Raw genomic sequence first — 19,261 nt, 5'->3', positions numbered from 1 at the left:
GAACCACAGTTAAGAGCAAAGAAAAAGAAATCTGTATATGCTGCCTGCTTACTTGTGCGCAGTTATGTTTCTCAGTACTTAAACAGTTCAGGGCCTTTGCTAGGGAATAGTGCCACCCCCAGTGGACTGGGTCTTCTCACATTTTAACTTAAGACAATCACTCAGATATGCCCATCTTCCAACCCAATGTAGATAATCCTTCATTGAGACTTCCCAGTTGATTCTGAGTTTTATCAAGGTAACAAAGTTAATTTTCACAGGTTTCATTATATGATCCTGGCTGTTCTTGAGTTCATAATCTTGCCTGTATGCTAGGAGTATGTATACACTTAGATACATATCTAAGAGTAAAAATTATATATTGTTATTTAATGTGTGTTGAAGCACATTAATTTATATCTGTTTAGATAGAAATTAAAGATGTTTAAGGAAGATTTACTTATGGATTTGCTTATTACTATTATTGACACTTATGAAGAAATCTTTCATTAGATGTAATGCAGTTCTGTAATACAAAAAAAATCTAGTTTCACTGTTAGTCAAGGAAGTGGTAAATGGTGATGTCTCACAATTGTTTGTGAGACTCACACACAGAACCATAGTGAGAGTCAAGAAATTTTGAATGTTTTTGTATAAATTTATAGAAAGTAATGAGGATATTTACATGTACTATCTTACTTTATATGTACATTTGTACACCTTTGATTCAGGATTCCAACTTCTTTATTCTTGTATGATTGTAATATATCTGTATGAGGAAGCTTGCTTGTGTTTGAAGCACATTTTTGTATCCCATTTTTTGTAGATAAAATTGTTACATTATGTTTTGCAAATGTAACAAATACTTGACATTCAACAATTTAAGGGAGTTTATTTTCGCTTATGATTTCATAGGCTTCAGTCCATACTCCTTGACTCCATTATTCATGGTAGCTGGAGTCTGGCAGAGGTTATTCACTTCACAGCAGATGAGAAGCAGAGAGAAATCAAGCCTTGGGATAAGATACAGCCTTGAGGGGCTGGAGAGATGGCTCAGCGGTTAAGAGCACTGACTGCTCTTCCGAAGGTCTTGAGTTCAAATCTCAGCAACCACATGGTGGCTTACAACCATCTGTAATAAGGTCTGACACTCTCTTCTGGTGTGTCTGAAGACAACTACTGTGTACTTAGATATAACAATAAATAAATCTTCTTTCTTTAAAAAAAAAACAAAAAGATACAGCCTTCAGGGAGACTCCTCCAGTGGCCTACTTCCATGTAGGTCTTACATTATAGTTTTTAGAATATCTAACATAGCATCGCAGTTAAGGAACAAACTTTAAATACAGGAATCTTGGGCATGGGCATCGTTCATATTCAACCCATATCAAAGGATGGGTTGGTCCCTATATGATCTGTATAAAACCCATGATATCTTCTGAACTACTAAAAAGCATGTCATGGAATTAATTCCATGAATGATTTTTTTAAATAGAACTTTAAAATTTTGCTACATTGGAATAAAATATTATGGATGGATGGATGTATTTTAGCATGTCCTCAAAAAGGCAAGTTATATTAATTCACTTTTGTAGCATATCTCATTTCAGTGAAAACAAAATCCCCTTTGTATATGTATGTATGCATGAACATGTATGATTGTGCATGTATGTATTTATGAACACGTGTGAATAAGCAAAAAAGTAGTTTTTCTTTTGGTGTTTGTTGGTTTGAAATGGGGTTTCTTGTAGGTTTGAAATAGGCTGGCATCAAACTCAAGATCTAGCTGAGGAAGACATTAAACTCCTGATCCATCTCCCAAGTGTTGGGATTTCATTTGTGTGCTACCATGTTGGTCTGAGTGGCTATTTAGTTGTGCAAACTGCATAATGTGATAGGCGGAGTGGCATCTGAGGAGGAGAAACTTTACCTCAACTACTTGAAATTTAACAGGGTACAGGAAAAAGCACATGTGAAAAAGTATCTCAGAATTTAGATCTCTAGGCACCATGGATTGATACCATATCCATCTGTTAGGTTTATTGTTTCATAGGAATCTATTTTAACTAATTTGTTCTTCCAAAATATAATACAATTTTGTATAAAAAAAGCAATGTTTATGTTAAGAATCTAACTTCTTTGTTCTCTTCTCCTTTCAAGCCCAGCTTTGGGTATAACCAGGGTCTCATTTATGTTACACTCCAACCACAGTTACTTTACACTTAAGTGTACCTTAGAGTTCTGAAATAATCTGTGTTCAAACCCCAGCTGCTCTTATAGTTAGCCTTTTGTACGTCTTCCAAGAGTGATAACTGAAGACTTTGTTAACTGAATGCAATGTGTTGTGTGTCAGTGAATTGGTGGGAGCTGTATTCCGACTTGGGTGCTCATCTGCTCCTTGTTCTTCAGGTGGACTGTCTGAACCCTGCTAACCACCAGAGGCTCTGTGTGCTCTTCAGCAGCTCCTCTGCCCAGTCCAGCAATGCGCCCAGTGCTTGTGTCAGCCCTTGGTAGGATGCTTGTCTGCAATAACAGAACAAATAATGCCTGCTTTAGTTATGACACATTGATGGTCACATGTGAATTGATAGAATATTTAAACTTTTGAAGTAACTGAAGTGTTTTTGTTCATGGGTAAATGCTTGTACCTTAATAAGAATGAAAAACTCAGAGAGGAAAGAGAAATGTTTATATTACAGAACTTACAAAATTGACCCATAAAAGCTGGTTTTAGAAACCAAAAATCTACATTTTGATTATAGCCTGTACAATTTAGATAGGTTTTCTCTTTGCATAAGTTTTATAAAAATAGCATTTTATCTTACTGTTTGTTGTTCTGACACTGAGTTAAACTGTCTCAGTGCGTTCTTCTTGCAAACGTCTTAAGTATATTTATAGAGACAAACACATTTTATATTGTTGTAATATTTCTAATGACAGTCATAAAGACCTTACATGTCTGTCTTAATTTTTAACATAATAATAAAAACCTATCTGTCCAAAGCAATGTAAAGGAGAAAGGGTTATTTGGCTCATAGCTGAAGGATACAGTCTGTCATGGCAGGGAGAGTCACAGAAGGTAGAGCGTGAAATAATGATCCTAGGAAGTCAGTGTTCAGGAGAGAGCAATAGACTGCCTGCATGGATGCGGCTCAGCCCCACTCCCTTTCTCACTGGTGTCTGTTGTTTGGTTTTGGTAGTTCTTCCATAGTAAAACATTTATTTCCAACAAAAAGATTTTTCTCAAACCTTGTGTAGTTCCAGGACAACCTTAAGCACAATTTTCTGAAAGTTGTAGGGTTTTTCCCTTTAGAAGTTGATGGACTCCTTAGGTAATACTAAGGATACAGATTTCAACCAGCATGCATGCAGTCTCTGTTTTGGTTGGTGGTGAGTTAGGTACAGTAAGGAGTTGGCTCTTATGGAGCCATCAGTGAGAGCTCTTTTCCATACTCGGTGGCTGGAGGGCAGAAGGGCACTGTCGTTGTTTTCTCCCCAATGTTGATGGGGATTGAAACTGAAAGACGTTTTTACCTCTTCCTAATGCAAATCAGTTTTATTCCATTTATTTTATCCTTTATGCATTCTCATTAAATGATTTTTAAAGATACTAACAGAATAGGAGTAGAAACGATGCCATAGTATGGCTAGTCTACACTTGTTATTTCTAAGAAATCATCTCTTCTTTTAGGATTGTAACAATGGAGTTTTATGGAAAGAATGACCTTACATTGGGAATATTTTTAGAAAGATACTGTTTCAGGTAAGAGCCAATTTCTTCCTTCTGATTTATTATGCTTTGCTTTTTATTTTTGAGAAAATGTCTATCTCTATAGTCCTGGCTCTCTGGAACTAGGTCTGTAGACTAGGCTGGTATGGAACTCATAGAGCTCTGCCTCTCAAGTGCTGGATTAATTATTATGCAGTTTTGAAGTCCAGAATTTCTTTTTTCTTTTCCTGTTTTTTTTTTTTTTTTCTTTTTGAGACAGGGTTTCTCTGCGTAGCCCCGGCTGTCCTGGAGCTCAGTCTGTAGACCAGGCTGGCTTTGAACTCAGAAATCCACCTGCCTCTGCCTCCCAAGTGCTGGAATTAAAGGTGTGAGCCACCACTGCCTGGCTGAACTCCAGAATTTCAAACTAAACATTTTGAGTTAAATACCGAGTATTGTTGATGGTTTTCATTTTTACACCACATGTCAGAGTATATCTTTACAATGACATAATCAGTTTTATACTTACCTGGGAGCTCTTGTGTTATGCATTTCTTGTATCTTTGCCTGTCCAGTCTTTCTGCCATCCCAAGACTTTTAGAATGTCTACGTTTATAATGATTCAAGTGAGAAGTAGACTTGGGAGCAGCTCAACATCAGTCTAAGCTTCATTGGTGTTTCCAGTTAAGTTGCACAGCATGGCATGAGTGATTTAATGTTACCAGCTTCTTTTGCAGGGAAAAGTCCTTAGAAATGTCTGGGTTTTACTGTTGTTGGAAATGGACATTAGAAGGTGTTATGACAAATGGGAACTTCCGCTTAAGGCAGCTCAGAGCAGTGTGCTGTCTGTCGTTCTGGAGCTGCTGCTATACTTCTTGGCTGTGGCTGTGATCATTCAGTACTTGCTATGTGGACGTTGTTTCATATTTAATGTAAGAAGATTCTCTGGTTTATCCCAGGTCTTCTTACCAGTGTCCTAGCATGTTCTGTGATACCCCCATGGTTCATCACATTCGGCGCTTTGTTCATGGCCAAGGCTGTGTACAGATAATCTTGAAGGAGTTGGATTCTCCAGTGCCTGGATATCAACATACAATTCTCACATATTCCTGGTGCAGAATCTGCAAACAAGTATGTGCTGCTACTGACATATTTCCTGTGACATTTCTTTCTGTTTGTATAGTTCTTTGGGGGATGTATAGTCAGTAGGATTTTGAACTTTGTTATTTGTCATTATGATCTTCACATAACCTTCTTGTGCTACATGATTAACCTAATACATTTTTAAATTTCACTGAAGGAATATATGTCATTACATAAAATATGTATGCCTTGTCCAAGAAATATATTGAAATTATATTTTGAAAACTTATGCATGTTAATTTAGCAGACAATTCTTTGTGTTCTAGGAACTGTTTTGCACTTTAGTAATAGAACGAGAATAAGGAATGGCTTGTAGAGGACAAATAGACTTATAAAGCAGTAGTGTATTAAACTATTTACCTAACAAATCTGAGTCTATATCAACAACTGTCCTGAAAATATATAGATGAAGCTTTGCTGAAAATGGTCTATTGGTTTTTATATCAATCTTTAAAAAATGACATGGGCATGTATTTAATTTCTTGGAACTATCTCTTCTAAGTCTGAAAAAATGTATTTGATGTCAGTATTGTGATTCTTTTTTTTTGTTTTGTTATTAAATGGGTTCAATCCATCTTTGGAGAAGTAGCATAGGCTTAGGTTTATGATCTATTTATATAACTTTATGTATTTACATATTTATATAATTTTATATGGATGTGTGTGTGGTCAAACTGTGTATATACATGAGTAGGCTAAATGAGGGCTTTAGATCCCATGGAACTGGAATGAGAAGTGGTTGCTAGGTGGAGTATTCTTAACTGCTAAGCTGTCTCTCCAGTACCAGTAGTATGGGTTTTTTCTTGTGTCTGTGTGTGTGTAAAATTAAATTTACTTTTATTTTTATATGTATGAATGTTTGCCTGCATGTATGTTTGTGTACCATATGTGTGCTTAGTGCCCAAGAAGGTCAGAAAAGGGTATTGAATCCCTTGAAAAAGTAGTTAGAAATAGTTGTGAGACATCAGGTAGATGCTTAGATCAAACTCTGGGCCCTCTGGAATAACAGCCAGTACTCTTAACTGCTGAGCCATCTCTTCAATCCATATAATAAATATTCAGTGTTTTTAAGTGAATATGTATTAAAATTGCCTCCATTGTTATCTTGATTATTTTGAAGTGAGCTTGGAAAACATTTATGAGAATTGTAGATAAAAGTGGGTTTGTTAGTATAGTACTTGAGAATGGTGACATTAGTTTTCTTTATGAGCCTGGAGCTCATTGGCCTGTAGTGATTTGTAATAATCAAAGTCTTCCATACTTTCTTGTGTGTGTTAGTGGATATCAGATTATGTATGCGAGGCAAGTGCTTTACCATTAAGCTAGTCCCAGCCTTATTTTCATACCCATAGGCCTTTTGATCTTGGTCCCATTAAACAGCTTGTAGCATTTTGTTGTGAACTCTAGAGATTAGTGATTCTCAACCTTCCTAATGCTGTGACCCTTGAATGCAGTTCCTCATGTTGTGATGATCCCCAGACATTAAATATTTTTCTTTGCCACTTTATAATATTAACAGTTTGCTATTATTAGGTATTGTAATATAAATATCTGTGTTTTTTCACTGGTCTTAAGTGACCCCCAAAGGTGTCACAGCCCCCAGGTTGAGAACCACTGCTGTATATTGACTGTTGAATTAAGTGAACAGTTCAATTTTAATCTGTTTTCCCTGCTTTGGTTTAGCATTTAGGATTTAAAAAAATAATAATGGTGTTATGCTAGAAAGGAAATGTATTTTGTTATATACACAAGAAGAACTTCTAGCTTAGGAAAATGTGTTGAATTTTGTAAGCCATGGTAGTAGAAAAAGTGGGCAAAGGGTACAACAAAGTAATTTAATACAAATGGGCAGTAAACATGTAAATGAAATTTATTCATTAATATAGTCAAAGCATAAATGAAATAAGAAAATGCCTTTTTTTCTTAAATAATGTTTCAAAGATGAATAACTTGTAGGATTGGTAGGAAAATGAAGGAGTTGATATTTTCAGTTACTATTGTTGAAAGTGTGTGTAAATGCAACCCTGGGCCATTTGGAAGGAAGTATGGTAAAATGACCGTTGCCCTTTGATTAGTCATTCATTGCCCACCATTACTGATTTATTCTAAGGGAACACTTATGTCTGTTTCTGAGTGTGCTGATAAGGAAGACCTAAGTCTATAAATCACTGTGGTCCTTTAGAAAGTTGTAAAGAAGGAAAGTAAGCAGTATACAGCAGGTTGACGGTGCTGGGTCACTGCAGCTGCTCCTTTCTCTTCCTCCCAGTCAAATCCATCTTGAAGAGTTCAGTCTTTTCCTATGTTTTACCTTCTCAGTCAGACTGTGTTGTTTGTCTTGAAAAATAGAGATACCATATTTCAGAAGTGAGATTCTTAGTCTGTAATTTATTTTTTTTCCCCCTGAACTTCAGGTAACACCAGTTGTTGCTCTTTCAAATGAATCCTGGTCTATGTCATTTGCAAAGTACCTTGAACTTCGATTTTATGGCCACCAGTACACACGCAGAGCCAATGCTGAGCCCTGTGGTCACTCTATTCACCATGATTATCACCAGTATTTCTCTTATAACCAGATGGTGGCATCCTTCAGGTAAGAAGGCAAAGGGACCATGTGTATTATCACATTACTTATAGAAACACTTCCATTGTTGGATTGAATTTGGGACATATATGCCCCCCCCCTGTCTCTAGCCTTGCAAATGCAGAGGGCTATACTTTAAGAGCTTTAGTGTTAGTTACCCCTTATCCCAAGAACTAGGGACTATTGTTATTCTGCTATAAGCAAGGATAATAATCTTGTACATTTCACCCATGGAGCTGTCAAGTGATAGGAGTCAGGCTTGAAAACTGGTTGATTTTCTGCTTCTGACTCACTCTTGACCATTGTTTTGGCATCTGAAAGTCTGAGAATTTTGTTGAGATATTAATTACCATCTAAGATACTTCTAACAAAGCTAAAATTCCAAATTTAAGGAATACTCACCATTGCAGTATCAAATGTGAGACCACCTTAAACTTTCTCCTCAGAAACTGCTAATACCAATACTTCACTGCCCTAAGCATTGCCACTGTGACTAGGCCCCTTTTGTTTTAGCAGGGCGTTATCACAGTTCCTCTGGGCAGACTCCCTTAGCCTTACTCCTCTAGCCAGCTCTCATCTCTGTTCAGCAGTTAAAAGTAACCCTGGTACAGGAAAACCAGCTGTTCCCTACTGTGGTTTAGAAATTCCAAAGGTGTCTGGTTTGCCAAGTAGAGGCCAGAATCCATTTTCTGGCTTACAAACCCTTACATACTCTTACATACTCTGGTTGCCCAGGGCCTGTGTTCTCACCTCCAACTGCTCACAGTCACTCGCTGAGGTCTCACTGGCTCTGGCCTGCCCTCTGCTGTGCCAGTTAGGTGCCTATCTGGGAGCCTTGTACCTTGTCCTTCCTCTCTCAGCTGCTCGTTCCTCAGATACCTGCCTGTTGTCTCCTTACTTACCAGAGGTCCCTGTTTAGATCTTACCTGTCAAGTATGCCATGCTTCATTCTTTGCTCATTATTTTTTCCATAGAGTACTGATAAAGATACTTAAATATTTATATTTTGTTTATTAGCCACATTTTATTATTCCTAAGTCATGAGGGTAGGAATTTTGATGCTGTGTTCTAGGCACTTAAAACCATATCTCACATAGTATACTCATGAAATATTTATTCATTAGAATATATTTTCTTTTTAAAACAAGGGCTTTTAACCATAAATGTAGGATGTAGGTTGGGTATAGCATTTACTAGTCTATACCTCAGGTGCTCAGGTGGAAAGGAAGTGAAGACATGTGAAGAACCCTTAAGAGATGGTAGTTAATAAGTACCCTTTTAACTTTGTTTCTGTTTCTTTAGATCCATAGCAAAAGTTTGCATTAAAGTCATTGCTGTTTTTATAGCAGATGGTCCCTCGGAGGGGGAGTGCAAGGATAAAACAAAATCCTCTCAATATTAGGAAAGATATTTCTGGCGCTTGAAAGTTAATTTTTTTTTTGTCTTTATGAAACTTAATTTTATAGAAAATGTTATATGTGCAATAGAATTTAATTGCACACATTAATAGAATTAATTTGCATACATATGTATATGCTCTGTATAAATTGTTGAATAGTCTTAATTTTCTCCTGTTACTGTTTCTTTCCTCAGTTATTCTCCTATTCGGCTTCTTGAAGTCTGTGTTCCACTACCAAAAATATTCATTAAGCGTCAAGCCCCACTGAAGGTGTCTCTTCTTCAGGATCTCAAGGACTTTTTTCAGAAGTAGGTTTTAGTTGCTTTGGGCATTAGTTTTGCTTGGTCATGTTTGTAATCCATGGTGATTTAGTATTAGGTTAACTCTTTTGAAATATAAGTAACTTTCCTTTTCTAATTATAGATAGTGTGTGTTCAGTGTGAAAAGTTTAAATAATGCAGGAGAATGCCTCTAAAACATAACTGACAACTTAAAAATTTGAAGTAAATCCTTTGATGCCTTGTTTTGCTTTGCAAAGTTCCACATGAGTTTTGAAGAGAAAGCATTTTAGCTATGGTTTCATATAGATGCCTTCCCCTAGTTTCCGTGGAATAGCTTGATTTCAGCTTCTGACATGTGTGGTGCTTTCTTCACTTTTAGGGTCTCACAGGTGTACCTAGCAGTTGATGAGAGACTTGCGTCCCTGAAAACGGATACATTTAGCAAAACTAGAGAGGAAAAGATGGAAGATATCTTTGCACAAAAGGAGGTAATTGTTTCTTTCATAGAAAATCTGGACGCTGCTGTTTTCTAGAAACCCCTCTGCCTCTCTGGTGCCTGAGCTTGCCAAACTTGTTTCTGTTCCCTTCCAGATGGAAGAGGGTGAGTTTAAGAACTGGACAGAGAAGATGCAAGCAAGGCTTATGTCTTCCTCTGTGGATACCCCTCAGCAACTGCAGTCCATCTTTGAGTCACTTATTGCCAAGAAGCAAAGCCTCTGTGAGGTTCTTCAAGCGTGGAACAGCAGGTATGGCTTTGTCAGATTTTTGTTGTTAGCATTGCCAAATTTGTTCTATCATAGTATTTCAGAAGTTATTTTCTGTTTCTGGGGACCAAACCAAGGCAATGCATTTGTTAGGCAGTGCTTTGTTACTGAGCTAAATCCCCAATCCTAATTTTTAAACTTAAATACCCACCTTGATTATAGATGCTCTACTTTCTTAGTTAAAAAGGGTTTTTTTTGTTGTTGTTGCTTTTTTTCTATTTGTCCTTTAAAACATATTGCAGCCTTTACATAGTCTGTTAAGAGGAAATAGCCCTCCCTCGTTGCTGTTTTAAATGTGTGTCTACTGAGTGAGACTGAACTAGATCTGTGTGCTGAGGATCATCTTTGGCTATCATAACTCAGTAGTGGCTATGTACGAAAATGTTTACACGTATAATTTAAGGTACTGAAAACAGAACCATGTCCTTTTTGCCTGGCAAGGTTGCAGGACCTCTTCCAGCAGGAAAAAGGTAGAAAGAGGCCTTCGGTCCCTCCCAGTCCTGGGAGACTGAGACAAGGTGAAGAAAGCAAGGTAATAAAGTGCATTGTCTTTGTTGTTTCATTGATAGAAATATAGTTAATTCCATTTCTAACACTTAGGAGTAGTAATTGAATGCATAAACTTTTCTGTCATGTGTGAATTTTCAGGGACATGTGATCTGGATTACTTTTATATTTTGGGTTTTTTTTTTTTGTTGTTTGGATTTGGTTTTTTCGAGACAGGCTTTCTCTGTGTAGCCCTGGCTGTCCTGGAACTCACTCTGTAGACCAGGCTGGCCTCGAACTCAGAAATCCGCCTGCCTCTGCCTCCCAGAGTGCTGGGATTACAGGCATGCGCCACCACCTCCCGGCACTTTTATATTTTAATACCAATTAAAATAATGTTATAATTTATTTGAGTATTTGTAAAAAGGCTACTCTACCTAAGACAGTATAGAAAATATAACAGATGAAGAACTCTGGATTCTCAGAGTGTATACTAGAGTTCTCAGTATTTTTCTTTCTTTTAAAAAAAATACAGTTGTTTACTTTTATTTTATGAGCATGAGTGCTTTTGCCTACATGTATGTATGTGCACCTTGTATGTGCCTAGTGCAAGACCTTTTTGAGTATAGTCCTTACACATTCACTTGAAAATACATTATCACCCAGTAGGGTGCTTTTGGGAAGTAGGAAATTGACTTGAAATTCTGTTGCGTGGCCTTTTGATATTGAGTGCTTTTTTTTTTTTTTTTTTTTGGTTTAGGCATTTTTCCAGGTTACATGGTATACATTTGTGAACAGGATATAGTTATTATGAAACACTTGCCTGGTTAAAAAGAAACTGATAGAAAATACATAGACTCACAAGAAAACACATGGACTCATAAGGATTTAGTAACTATTAGAAGATTGTAGACAACCCTAAAAGAAAATAGAATTTTGGTGATAGAGTGTGTAATAGTGGTGGGTTATTTTATGTAAGATACAAATAAAGATCTCTGTGATATGGTAATCTTTAAATGACTCCTATCTAAATTCTCTGTGGGGCTTGTAGTACTTCTCTTTTATGTTGTCCATGGGTGATCGGACCTAAGATGGTGCAGTGGATGGATTATAAGAGATGAGTAGGCTTACTTGACACACACAAGTGTTCCTAGATGTATCTGTGCCAAGATGTGAGCAACTATTTACAGAGATAGTCTCAAAGTATGGTCCATGTCTGCTGGTTTTCTCTTTATACACTGCATAGCTGTTTAAAGCCAGGATTGGTGTTACAATACTAGTCTCAGTAGAGTAAATACAGAATCTAGCTGTCTTATAGTTAGCCAGACATCGAAGATTTTTCTGAAAATGTAAAACAGTAATAGTCTTCATTAGTGCTTTTTTTTTTTTAAATTTTGGAAAATTGCTTTACTCTTCAGATAGTTTATATATATATATATATATATATATATATATTTATATAAATAGGGTTATTTTAAGTGGACCAATAAATGCCATTTAAGAATATACTCAGGTTTAATTAAAGTGGCAATAGCCATTTTAAATTATCAAAAGGTAATATTTTAATGTAAGCAGGTGCTAAGTTCAAAAATTTCAAGATTCATGGGATTAGACTACTTTTAAAATATGATTTTTAAAAATGTATTCTTAAGAATAGTGTATTTATTTCTCTATAGATAAGTGCAATGGATACATCTCCAAGGAATATTTCTCCAGGACTTCACAATGGAGAAAAAGGTTGGTCTTCAGTATGGTGACCTCTCGCTCTTGCCTTTAAGGAGATTTTTTTGCTCTGTAACTGCTTTTAACTGCTAATGTGAGCTTTTTATTCTAATACACTTGTCCATTGTCATTTTCCTCCTTAGAGCACATTTATAATGCTTACTGGTCTGAGACTGTCATACAGTATGCTATAAGAACATTAACTAGGATGTAAGAAATGACACAGTGTATCCAGGGCTGCCAGTAGGAGAAGAACTAAACCTGACATTAACTTTCTCTTTTGTTTATGCTAGTCAGCCTCCCTATTCTACCTGCATGAATCTGTCTTCGCATGCTTCATTTAAATTTTATATCATTAAATTATTTTTAAGATTTAAGATTCCTTTCTTCAATAACTTGGTGTCATTTTGGAACTTTTCATAGGCTGACTACTGCAAAGAGATTACCATTTAAAAGATATTTTTCTATGATAATTATAACAATGTTTTTTCTCTCTTAGGATGAGCATGTAAGTTTCCCTATAGTGCTCTAATTCCATTCTTTGTTAAGCTCAGTAACATTTAGGTACAGTGTAGCACTGTTGGATAGAGGTCAGAATTGGTGACATAGTTTTGTCACCAAGATTTGGTTGCAGTTAAGTCATACAATATGGATTTTTGTGTCAATTTTTATGTCATGAGTTACATGACCTAGATACTTTGTGAAAAGGTGAAATTTCTGTTTTAAGAAGTAGAAATAAATGATTTTGCAGTTAAGAAATATTATGAGCATTAATTATGTGAAGTGGACTTTTTTGTTTTAATGACTCATTTAAGACTGTGTGTTTCTTTAGAGGATCGCTTCTTGACAACCCTGTCCAGCCAGAGCTCCACGGGCTCCACCCATCTCCAGCTGCCCACTCCTCCCGAGGCCATGGCTGAGCAGTTAGTGGGAGGGCCGTCTGATCTGGATACAGCCAGTGGCTCTGAAGGTCAGGTGTGGGCCATGGTTAACTCAGCCTCATTGAATCTGAGACTGAGATTATTCCTTGCTTTATACGTGTCCTTGAAAAAGAAGAACATGGCTAATTCTTTGACATAATGCTTCCTTAGTCTTTAGAATGGTTTATTTCATTTTTGTTTAAAGTACATTTTTAGTTTTAAGGACTGTTGCTCTTCCAGAGAATTGGGTTTGATTCCCAGAATCCACATGCTAGCTCACAACTGTTTGTAATTCCTGTTGCAGGGAAGTATTTTCTCGCTCTTCGGACGCTCTCCTTGGATACCACTCAAGCATGTGCACATACACGCATGCAGGCAGAGCACTCACACATAAGTCATACAATGGTTAAAACGCACCTTTAAACAAAGCCTTTCAGTCTGTCCCTCCTTCTGTTAGGAGTACTACTTGACATGCATCACTTTGTGTGTGTAAATATTCTAGTAAGACAATATCATTCCATGTTCTCTACCCTTTGGGGGGTGTCTTTTAAGGTATATAAAGTGGATTATTATTGCTTTGTAAGGTGAAAGAAATTTCTGCCAGGTTTTTTAACAAACATTTACATTATAAAACCTATACCTTCTCTCCCCCCACCCCTTTTTGGTAAGCAATAACTACTTTAACCTTTGGGTCACTTTATCATTGCTGTTAAATTCCTGTGTAGTAGCTGGAGTGCACATTCCTTAGTTGGAGTAACAGTGCTGTGATAGCTCACACATGGCCAGACAGCAGTTCCCTCATGCATCCTGTGGTAGGAAGAGAGCACTGACACTGGATTGTGTCAGTTTCAGGTGTGAGGACTTACACACCTGAAACTGCAGGTGAATCAGTGTCAAGCAGGTTTCACTCCTGCCATTTCATGTCCTAAGAACTGCTTTCTTAGAACAGAAAATGGAAGCAATAGTTTATCTGTCTATATTCTGAAGAGAAAATGAAATAAAACAGACATTTCTACTCTTTATTTTTTCTGAATGTTAATGTATAAGTAGAATATGTTTTATCCTAGATGTATTTGACGGTCATTTGCTGGGATCCACAGACAGCCAAGTGAAGGAAAAGTCAACCATGAAAGCCATCTTTGCTAATTTGCTTCCAGGAAACAGCTATAATCCAATTCCATTTCCTTTGTAAGTATTTCAGAACCAAGTGGCACCCTTGCTACTTGTTCCCTACTTATTTAGATCAGTTTATCTGCAAATATGTTTAAGTCTAAATTTATATCGTCCTAGTAAAAGAGATTGCTTTTGGCATATACGTTTTAAAATGTTTTATCATTATATCAGAGAATGGAAAAAGAAAACATTAATGTTGTTTAGTGTATAAAGGCATGAGTTATGAAAACACACAACATATATGTATCTATGTAAAGATAAGTGCTATATTCATCGATCTTTTTAAAAACTTATTTAAAACTTCTTCTTGTGTCTGAGTGCAGTGTGTGTATGTGTGTGTGTGTGTGGTGTTATGTATGTATATGCAAGTAAGTACCTATGTACAGAGGCCAGAGAAAGACATTAGGTGTTTGGTCATATCACTCTTCACCTTATTTCTTTGAGACAAGGTCTTTTACTGAACCCATAGCTAGGCTGATGCCCAGCAAACTCTGGTGATCTTCTTGTCTCGGTCTCCCATGGTACTGGGGACATGTATGGTCATACCTAGCCTTTTATATGGGTGCTAGTGATTTGAGCCATCTCTTTAGTCCACATTCATTTATCTTTAAAAGACATATTGCTGGGTGTATAATAGGAGTGCATTCATTGTAACAGGACACTGATAAGGAACAAAATAGTCCATGCATGTTTTCATAATTTTTTTATGCTATAGTCACTCAGACTGGAAAGAGAAATACATAATGGTTGCAAAAGCTTGTTTTTCTATTGGTTGACCTGTCTGGCCACCAAATGCTGCCTTTATTTTGGTGATACAAGTGTATCCAATTCATTTGTTAATAAGAACCTTTGTTTTTATTCAGTATTAATTAAGTTTTTATTTAGTGATTGTTTACTACCCCTCAGGTAGAGAGCATTGCTCTTATGAGCTTATGATCTTGGGGGAAGAGACAAGAAGAGACTCACAGACAGTTTAGGATACATAGGAGTCATATATAAAGGCTCATTTTCTCAACTTCAGGTCTGAGTGACTGTTTCTTCAGTGTCATTTGTTCCTTCCTATTAGTAGCCTTTGTGTTCTCACCATCTTTCTTAATCTGGGAGTTGTTTTCTTTTCTGAAGACAACTTTACTAGATGGTTCTTCAATGTCCCAGTACTAACTGAATTAGGCCTCTATGTTTTGTTAGAATTTTTATCTTAGTTTAGGCTGCTATAATAAGTTTCCATATCTTGGTTTGCTTATAAATGATAAAAATGTATTTCTCACAGTTCTGGAGGCTGGATCAAACTCATGTCTGCACGGTAGATTCTGAAGGTCCTTGTCTAGGCCGTTCTCAAATGGTGGAACTGCTCCTATTTAGGATGTCTTCATCCTTATTACCAGAAGGCACTGTCTCCTAATACCATTAGACTGGGGCTAGGGGTTCAACTTAGGATTTGGGGAACAGGAGTTAAACACTCATCTGCAACAGTTCTCTTATGCATTTATCAGAGAGAGTGATGGTATTTATTTGCAGAATTGTTTCTTTACCCCTGTGTACTACAAATGTAACCTGTTTGTTCTCACCAGTGTATTGTTAACCATGTACAAATAAGGAAAATACTGAAATAGTTTTTCTCAGTACTGTTTTTCTCCCACATTGGATAGTCAGTAAATGGCATTTAAGGTAAAGTCAGTGTCTATACTTAATGATTTACAGAGGAGTTGGAGCAGAACTCAGGGAGCAAAATTTGGGCTGAAATAGAGTCAGTACTTGGGTTCCATGTGATGACAGTAGAGTGCTTTTGTTGTGTTATTGCTCTGGAACTATCATCCTAGTTTCTGCATAATTACTGGGAAGAATTCTCTTAGGGTTAAAAAAAGAACATTTTAGACTATTTATTGCATACTCCTTTTTAAAACTTGAATGGCCAAGGTCTTGACAGTATATAAAGCTTTGGAGTAACTATTATAGAACCTTCAGATTTGAAACCTATTTCTTTTTTTAATGTTTATTTTATATAGACGTGTGTTTTGCCTGCATGTATGTCTGTGTACCAGGTTTGTGTCTGGAGCCTGGAACGACCAGAAGAGAGCATTGGATTTCCTGGATAGGAGTGACAGATGCTGCAGGCTGCCACATGGCTGCTAGGAGTCCTGTCTTGGTCCTTGTGCTCCTCACTGCTGAGCCAGCCATCTCTCCAAACCTCAATCCTATATCTGACAATTTTCCAGTTGCTCTATAAGCTTTTCTTGCTATTTTTATTGTGTATTTCATTCAGTTTTTCAGCATTGCCTACATGTTGGCTTTCTTAATTATGGTCACATTGCTCAGTATTTAGTTGTCTTAAATTGTCCTGAGATTTGATTGTATTGGCTTAATCAATTTTGATTTATATTCTTATTTATCGGACAGTGACCCAGATAAACACTACTTAATGTATGAACACGAGCGGGTGCCCATTGCTGTCTGTGAGAAAGAGCCCAGCTCCATCATCGCTTTTGCACTCAGGTATTATGAGCCTTCCCTGTAGTTAGAGCTGTGTCTTTTTAAGTCTGCCTGTTACCTTGTTTGGGACTCTTTAGATACAAGCAAAAACGTGTGTTTGTTAAGCATGAGAGTCTTTTGTATTTGAAAATATTTAATAATGGGATAATGCATGGCTTTTAAGCAAGTACTTACTAATGTGACCTGGCATAGGATCTATTAAACCTTGAACGTGCTGATCACTGTCTGATTTATTCCTGATAACTCTTACTGTGTGGTTTAGTTGTTAATGTAACAGTGAACCCATTTTGCAATATCTTACTTTCTTCCTACTTTGCACACATACTGCCTGAAATTTTCTACCTGGAGAATGCTATTTCTGCATCTTGCTCCAAAGACACGTTTGGATGTTTAACTTTGTAGTTACCATGATCTTAACAAAGCATTGCACCTTTAAAATATTTATATCTAATGTCTAAAATCCTCAGCGTGTCCTTCATATAGCTGTCATGGCAGTGATTAATTTAGAATTAATTAGCATCTGAGGTGCTTAACTAAAATTTTCCATTGGAAAGTATAAAAATTAAAAAAATGTTTATGTATTGATTATAAAATATCCAGTTTATCGTAAAATATATGATTATAAACAAAATATGGTACATAGATAATGCATATACCAGAGTAAATAGTATAGTTGTATCTGATTCTGCCTTTATGATCTTCAGAGTTTACTTTAGGTAAGAATTCTTTTCTTTACAAGAGCCTAGTAGTGATTCTTTTCCTTTGTGCTTTAGCATTATGACGATGACACTTACGTCTTCCCTTATTGATTAATCACAGTCCATAGATATTAAAGACACAAAAATATAATCATTCTTTATAGTATTAGGAAGCAAATGTTCTACCAGAGTGTATCTTTCAGTATTTTAGAAAAGTAATGGATCCTAGTATTCTAGGCTGATAGTCAAAGAATCAGAGTTTTAAAATTTTGGAATCTTATTAAAAAAGAGTTTAATTCCTTCAAATAGAAAGTCACTTTTAAATTCCTTTCTTTTTTGAAGGTTGTATAGGGATTGCTGATGGCCATTAAGCCCAGGGCCTTTAGATGCTAAGCAGGAGCTCTCCCACTGAGCTATATCCTACCCCTTATATATTGTTTTGGATCATTGTTAAGATTATTAGATTTGGTTGATTTGGTGATTTGCTTGATTACTTTTGTTAATTCCTAGTGTATTTGTTTAACTACAGGCACATATAGCAATTATGCTTTTATAATGTAAAAGTTATTTTAAAACTTACTATTGTTAAAGAAGAACTTAATGTTTAACATTTTCAACCTATTTCTGCCCTAAGTTGTAAAGAATACCGAAATGCCTTAGAGGAATTGTCCAAAGCAACTCTGTGGAACAGTGCTGAAGAAGGGCTTCCAGCCAATAGGTGATTCATGATTGAGTAAATTCTTTTAAAATCGAGCTATGTTATTGTTTTATATCTCCTTGTACTTAAGTTCTATGATAGCATTTTTTTAGCACAGAATCTCCTAGAATTCACATAATTCCCTTCAGCTAACTGTTGGAGGAACAAAGTTCAAGCCCTATAAAAGACCTTACACAGCCCTTAGCATACGGTTCCTTACCTTGTGGTGACACGTCACTGTGCACTGCAGATTAAAACTTGCAATTTTTTTTTTTAAAGATAAGACGTGGCTGTTTTGTCTAAAAACTCGGAAAGTGTGTGCTATTGCTTGGCTTTATAATTTTAAGTGTTTGCAAATTTTCTGTAGTACTAAAGATCCTAATATTTAGAAAATAAATACTCAAATCAATCTACCTAGCATGTTCTGCGTTTTAGACAGAAATTTGCATAGGCTTATCCTACTGAAATAAATTCTCCTGATAAGATTTAGTCTGAATTATCTTTATAACTAAAGTAAGAAAAATGGTAGTGGTATATTTTGGTAATTTACTTATAGTTCTGAATTTGGGAAAATTTTATTAAAGTCTTTTTATTTATTTATTTATTTATTTATTTTTTTACATTTTTTATATACTTTTATAGTTCTAGTACTTTATTTTTTTTAAACCTAGTAGATGTTTCAAGATTTTTTGGTAATTTGTGTTTTTCAAAATTATGAATCTAATTTCTGATGAGTGTGGTGTTGGGTAAGGAAGACAGTAGTTTAGGAAATAGAATACTTGGGGTTTTTTTTGTTTTTAATCTGGCTATCTTCAAATTCTTTTCTTTTCTTTCTTTGTTTTTTATGGTAGTGCTTTAGATAACAGACCAAAGAGTAGCAGCCCTGTTAGATTACCTGAAATCAGTGGAGGCCAGACAAACCGTACAGTAGAAGCAGAGCCTCAACCAAGTAAGACTTACGGCTTTTGTTATATTCATTTGTTCGTTCATTCATTTGTTATTATTTATTTGTATGTGTACACATGTGTGTCTATTAGCATGAATGTGGAAAGCAGAAGACAGCTTGTGGAAGTTAGTGCTCTTCTCCCACAGTGTGGGTCTCGTGATCTTTCTCAGGTTCTTGGGCTCAGAGGCAGGTGCCCATTACTGCTGAGACACCACTGGCCCTACATGCAGACATTTCTATAATTGTTATATTCATGATTTGTGGAAGAAAACA

The 19,261-nt window shown here is 36.2% G+C and overlaps 1 protein-coding gene across 5 annotated transcripts in view; it reads left to right on the top strand.

Moving 5' to 3' along the window:
• The window catches only part of Pikfyve (phosphoinositide kinase, FYVE-type zinc finger containing), a 100,292-nt gene that overhangs the window by 68,375 nt on the left and 12,656 nt on the right, over positions 1 to 19,261 (top strand). For all 5 annotated transcript variants that reach the window (XM_052191908.1, XM_052191909.1, XM_052191907.1 and 2 more), the window contains 14 exons: positions 2,389 to 2,489; positions 3,671 to 3,742; positions 4,648 to 4,819; positions 7,243 to 7,421; positions 9,006 to 9,119; positions 9,472 to 9,580; positions 9,684 to 9,838; positions 10,298 to 10,388; positions 12,019 to 12,079; positions 12,897 to 13,034; positions 14,052 to 14,172; positions 16,555 to 16,650; positions 17,980 to 18,063; positions 18,894 to 18,991. In XM_052191908.1, coding sequence (XP_052047868.1) covers positions 2,389 to 2,489; positions 3,671 to 3,742; positions 4,648 to 4,819; positions 7,243 to 7,421; positions 9,006 to 9,119; positions 9,472 to 9,580; positions 9,684 to 9,838; positions 10,298 to 10,388; positions 12,019 to 12,079; positions 12,897 to 13,034; positions 14,052 to 14,172; positions 16,555 to 16,650; positions 17,980 to 18,063; positions 18,894 to 18,991 — 1,591 coding nt within the window. The remainder of the gene's footprint in view (positions 1 to 2,388; positions 2,490 to 3,670; positions 3,743 to 4,647; positions 4,820 to 7,242; positions 7,422 to 9,005; positions 9,120 to 9,471; positions 9,581 to 9,683; positions 9,839 to 10,297; positions 10,389 to 12,018; positions 12,080 to 12,896; positions 13,035 to 14,051; positions 14,173 to 16,554; positions 16,651 to 17,979; positions 18,064 to 18,893; positions 18,992 to 19,261) is intronic.

This window comes from Apodemus sylvaticus, chromosome 9, assembly GCF_947179515.1.
Source record: "Apodemus sylvaticus chromosome 9, mApoSyl1.1, whole genome shotgun sequence".
NCBI classification, from domain to species: Eukaryota; Metazoa; Chordata; class Mammalia; order Rodentia; family Muridae; genus Apodemus; species Apodemus sylvaticus.
Note: the sequence above shows the minus strand (reverse complement) of the source record. Positions and strands in the feature narration are given on the sequence as shown.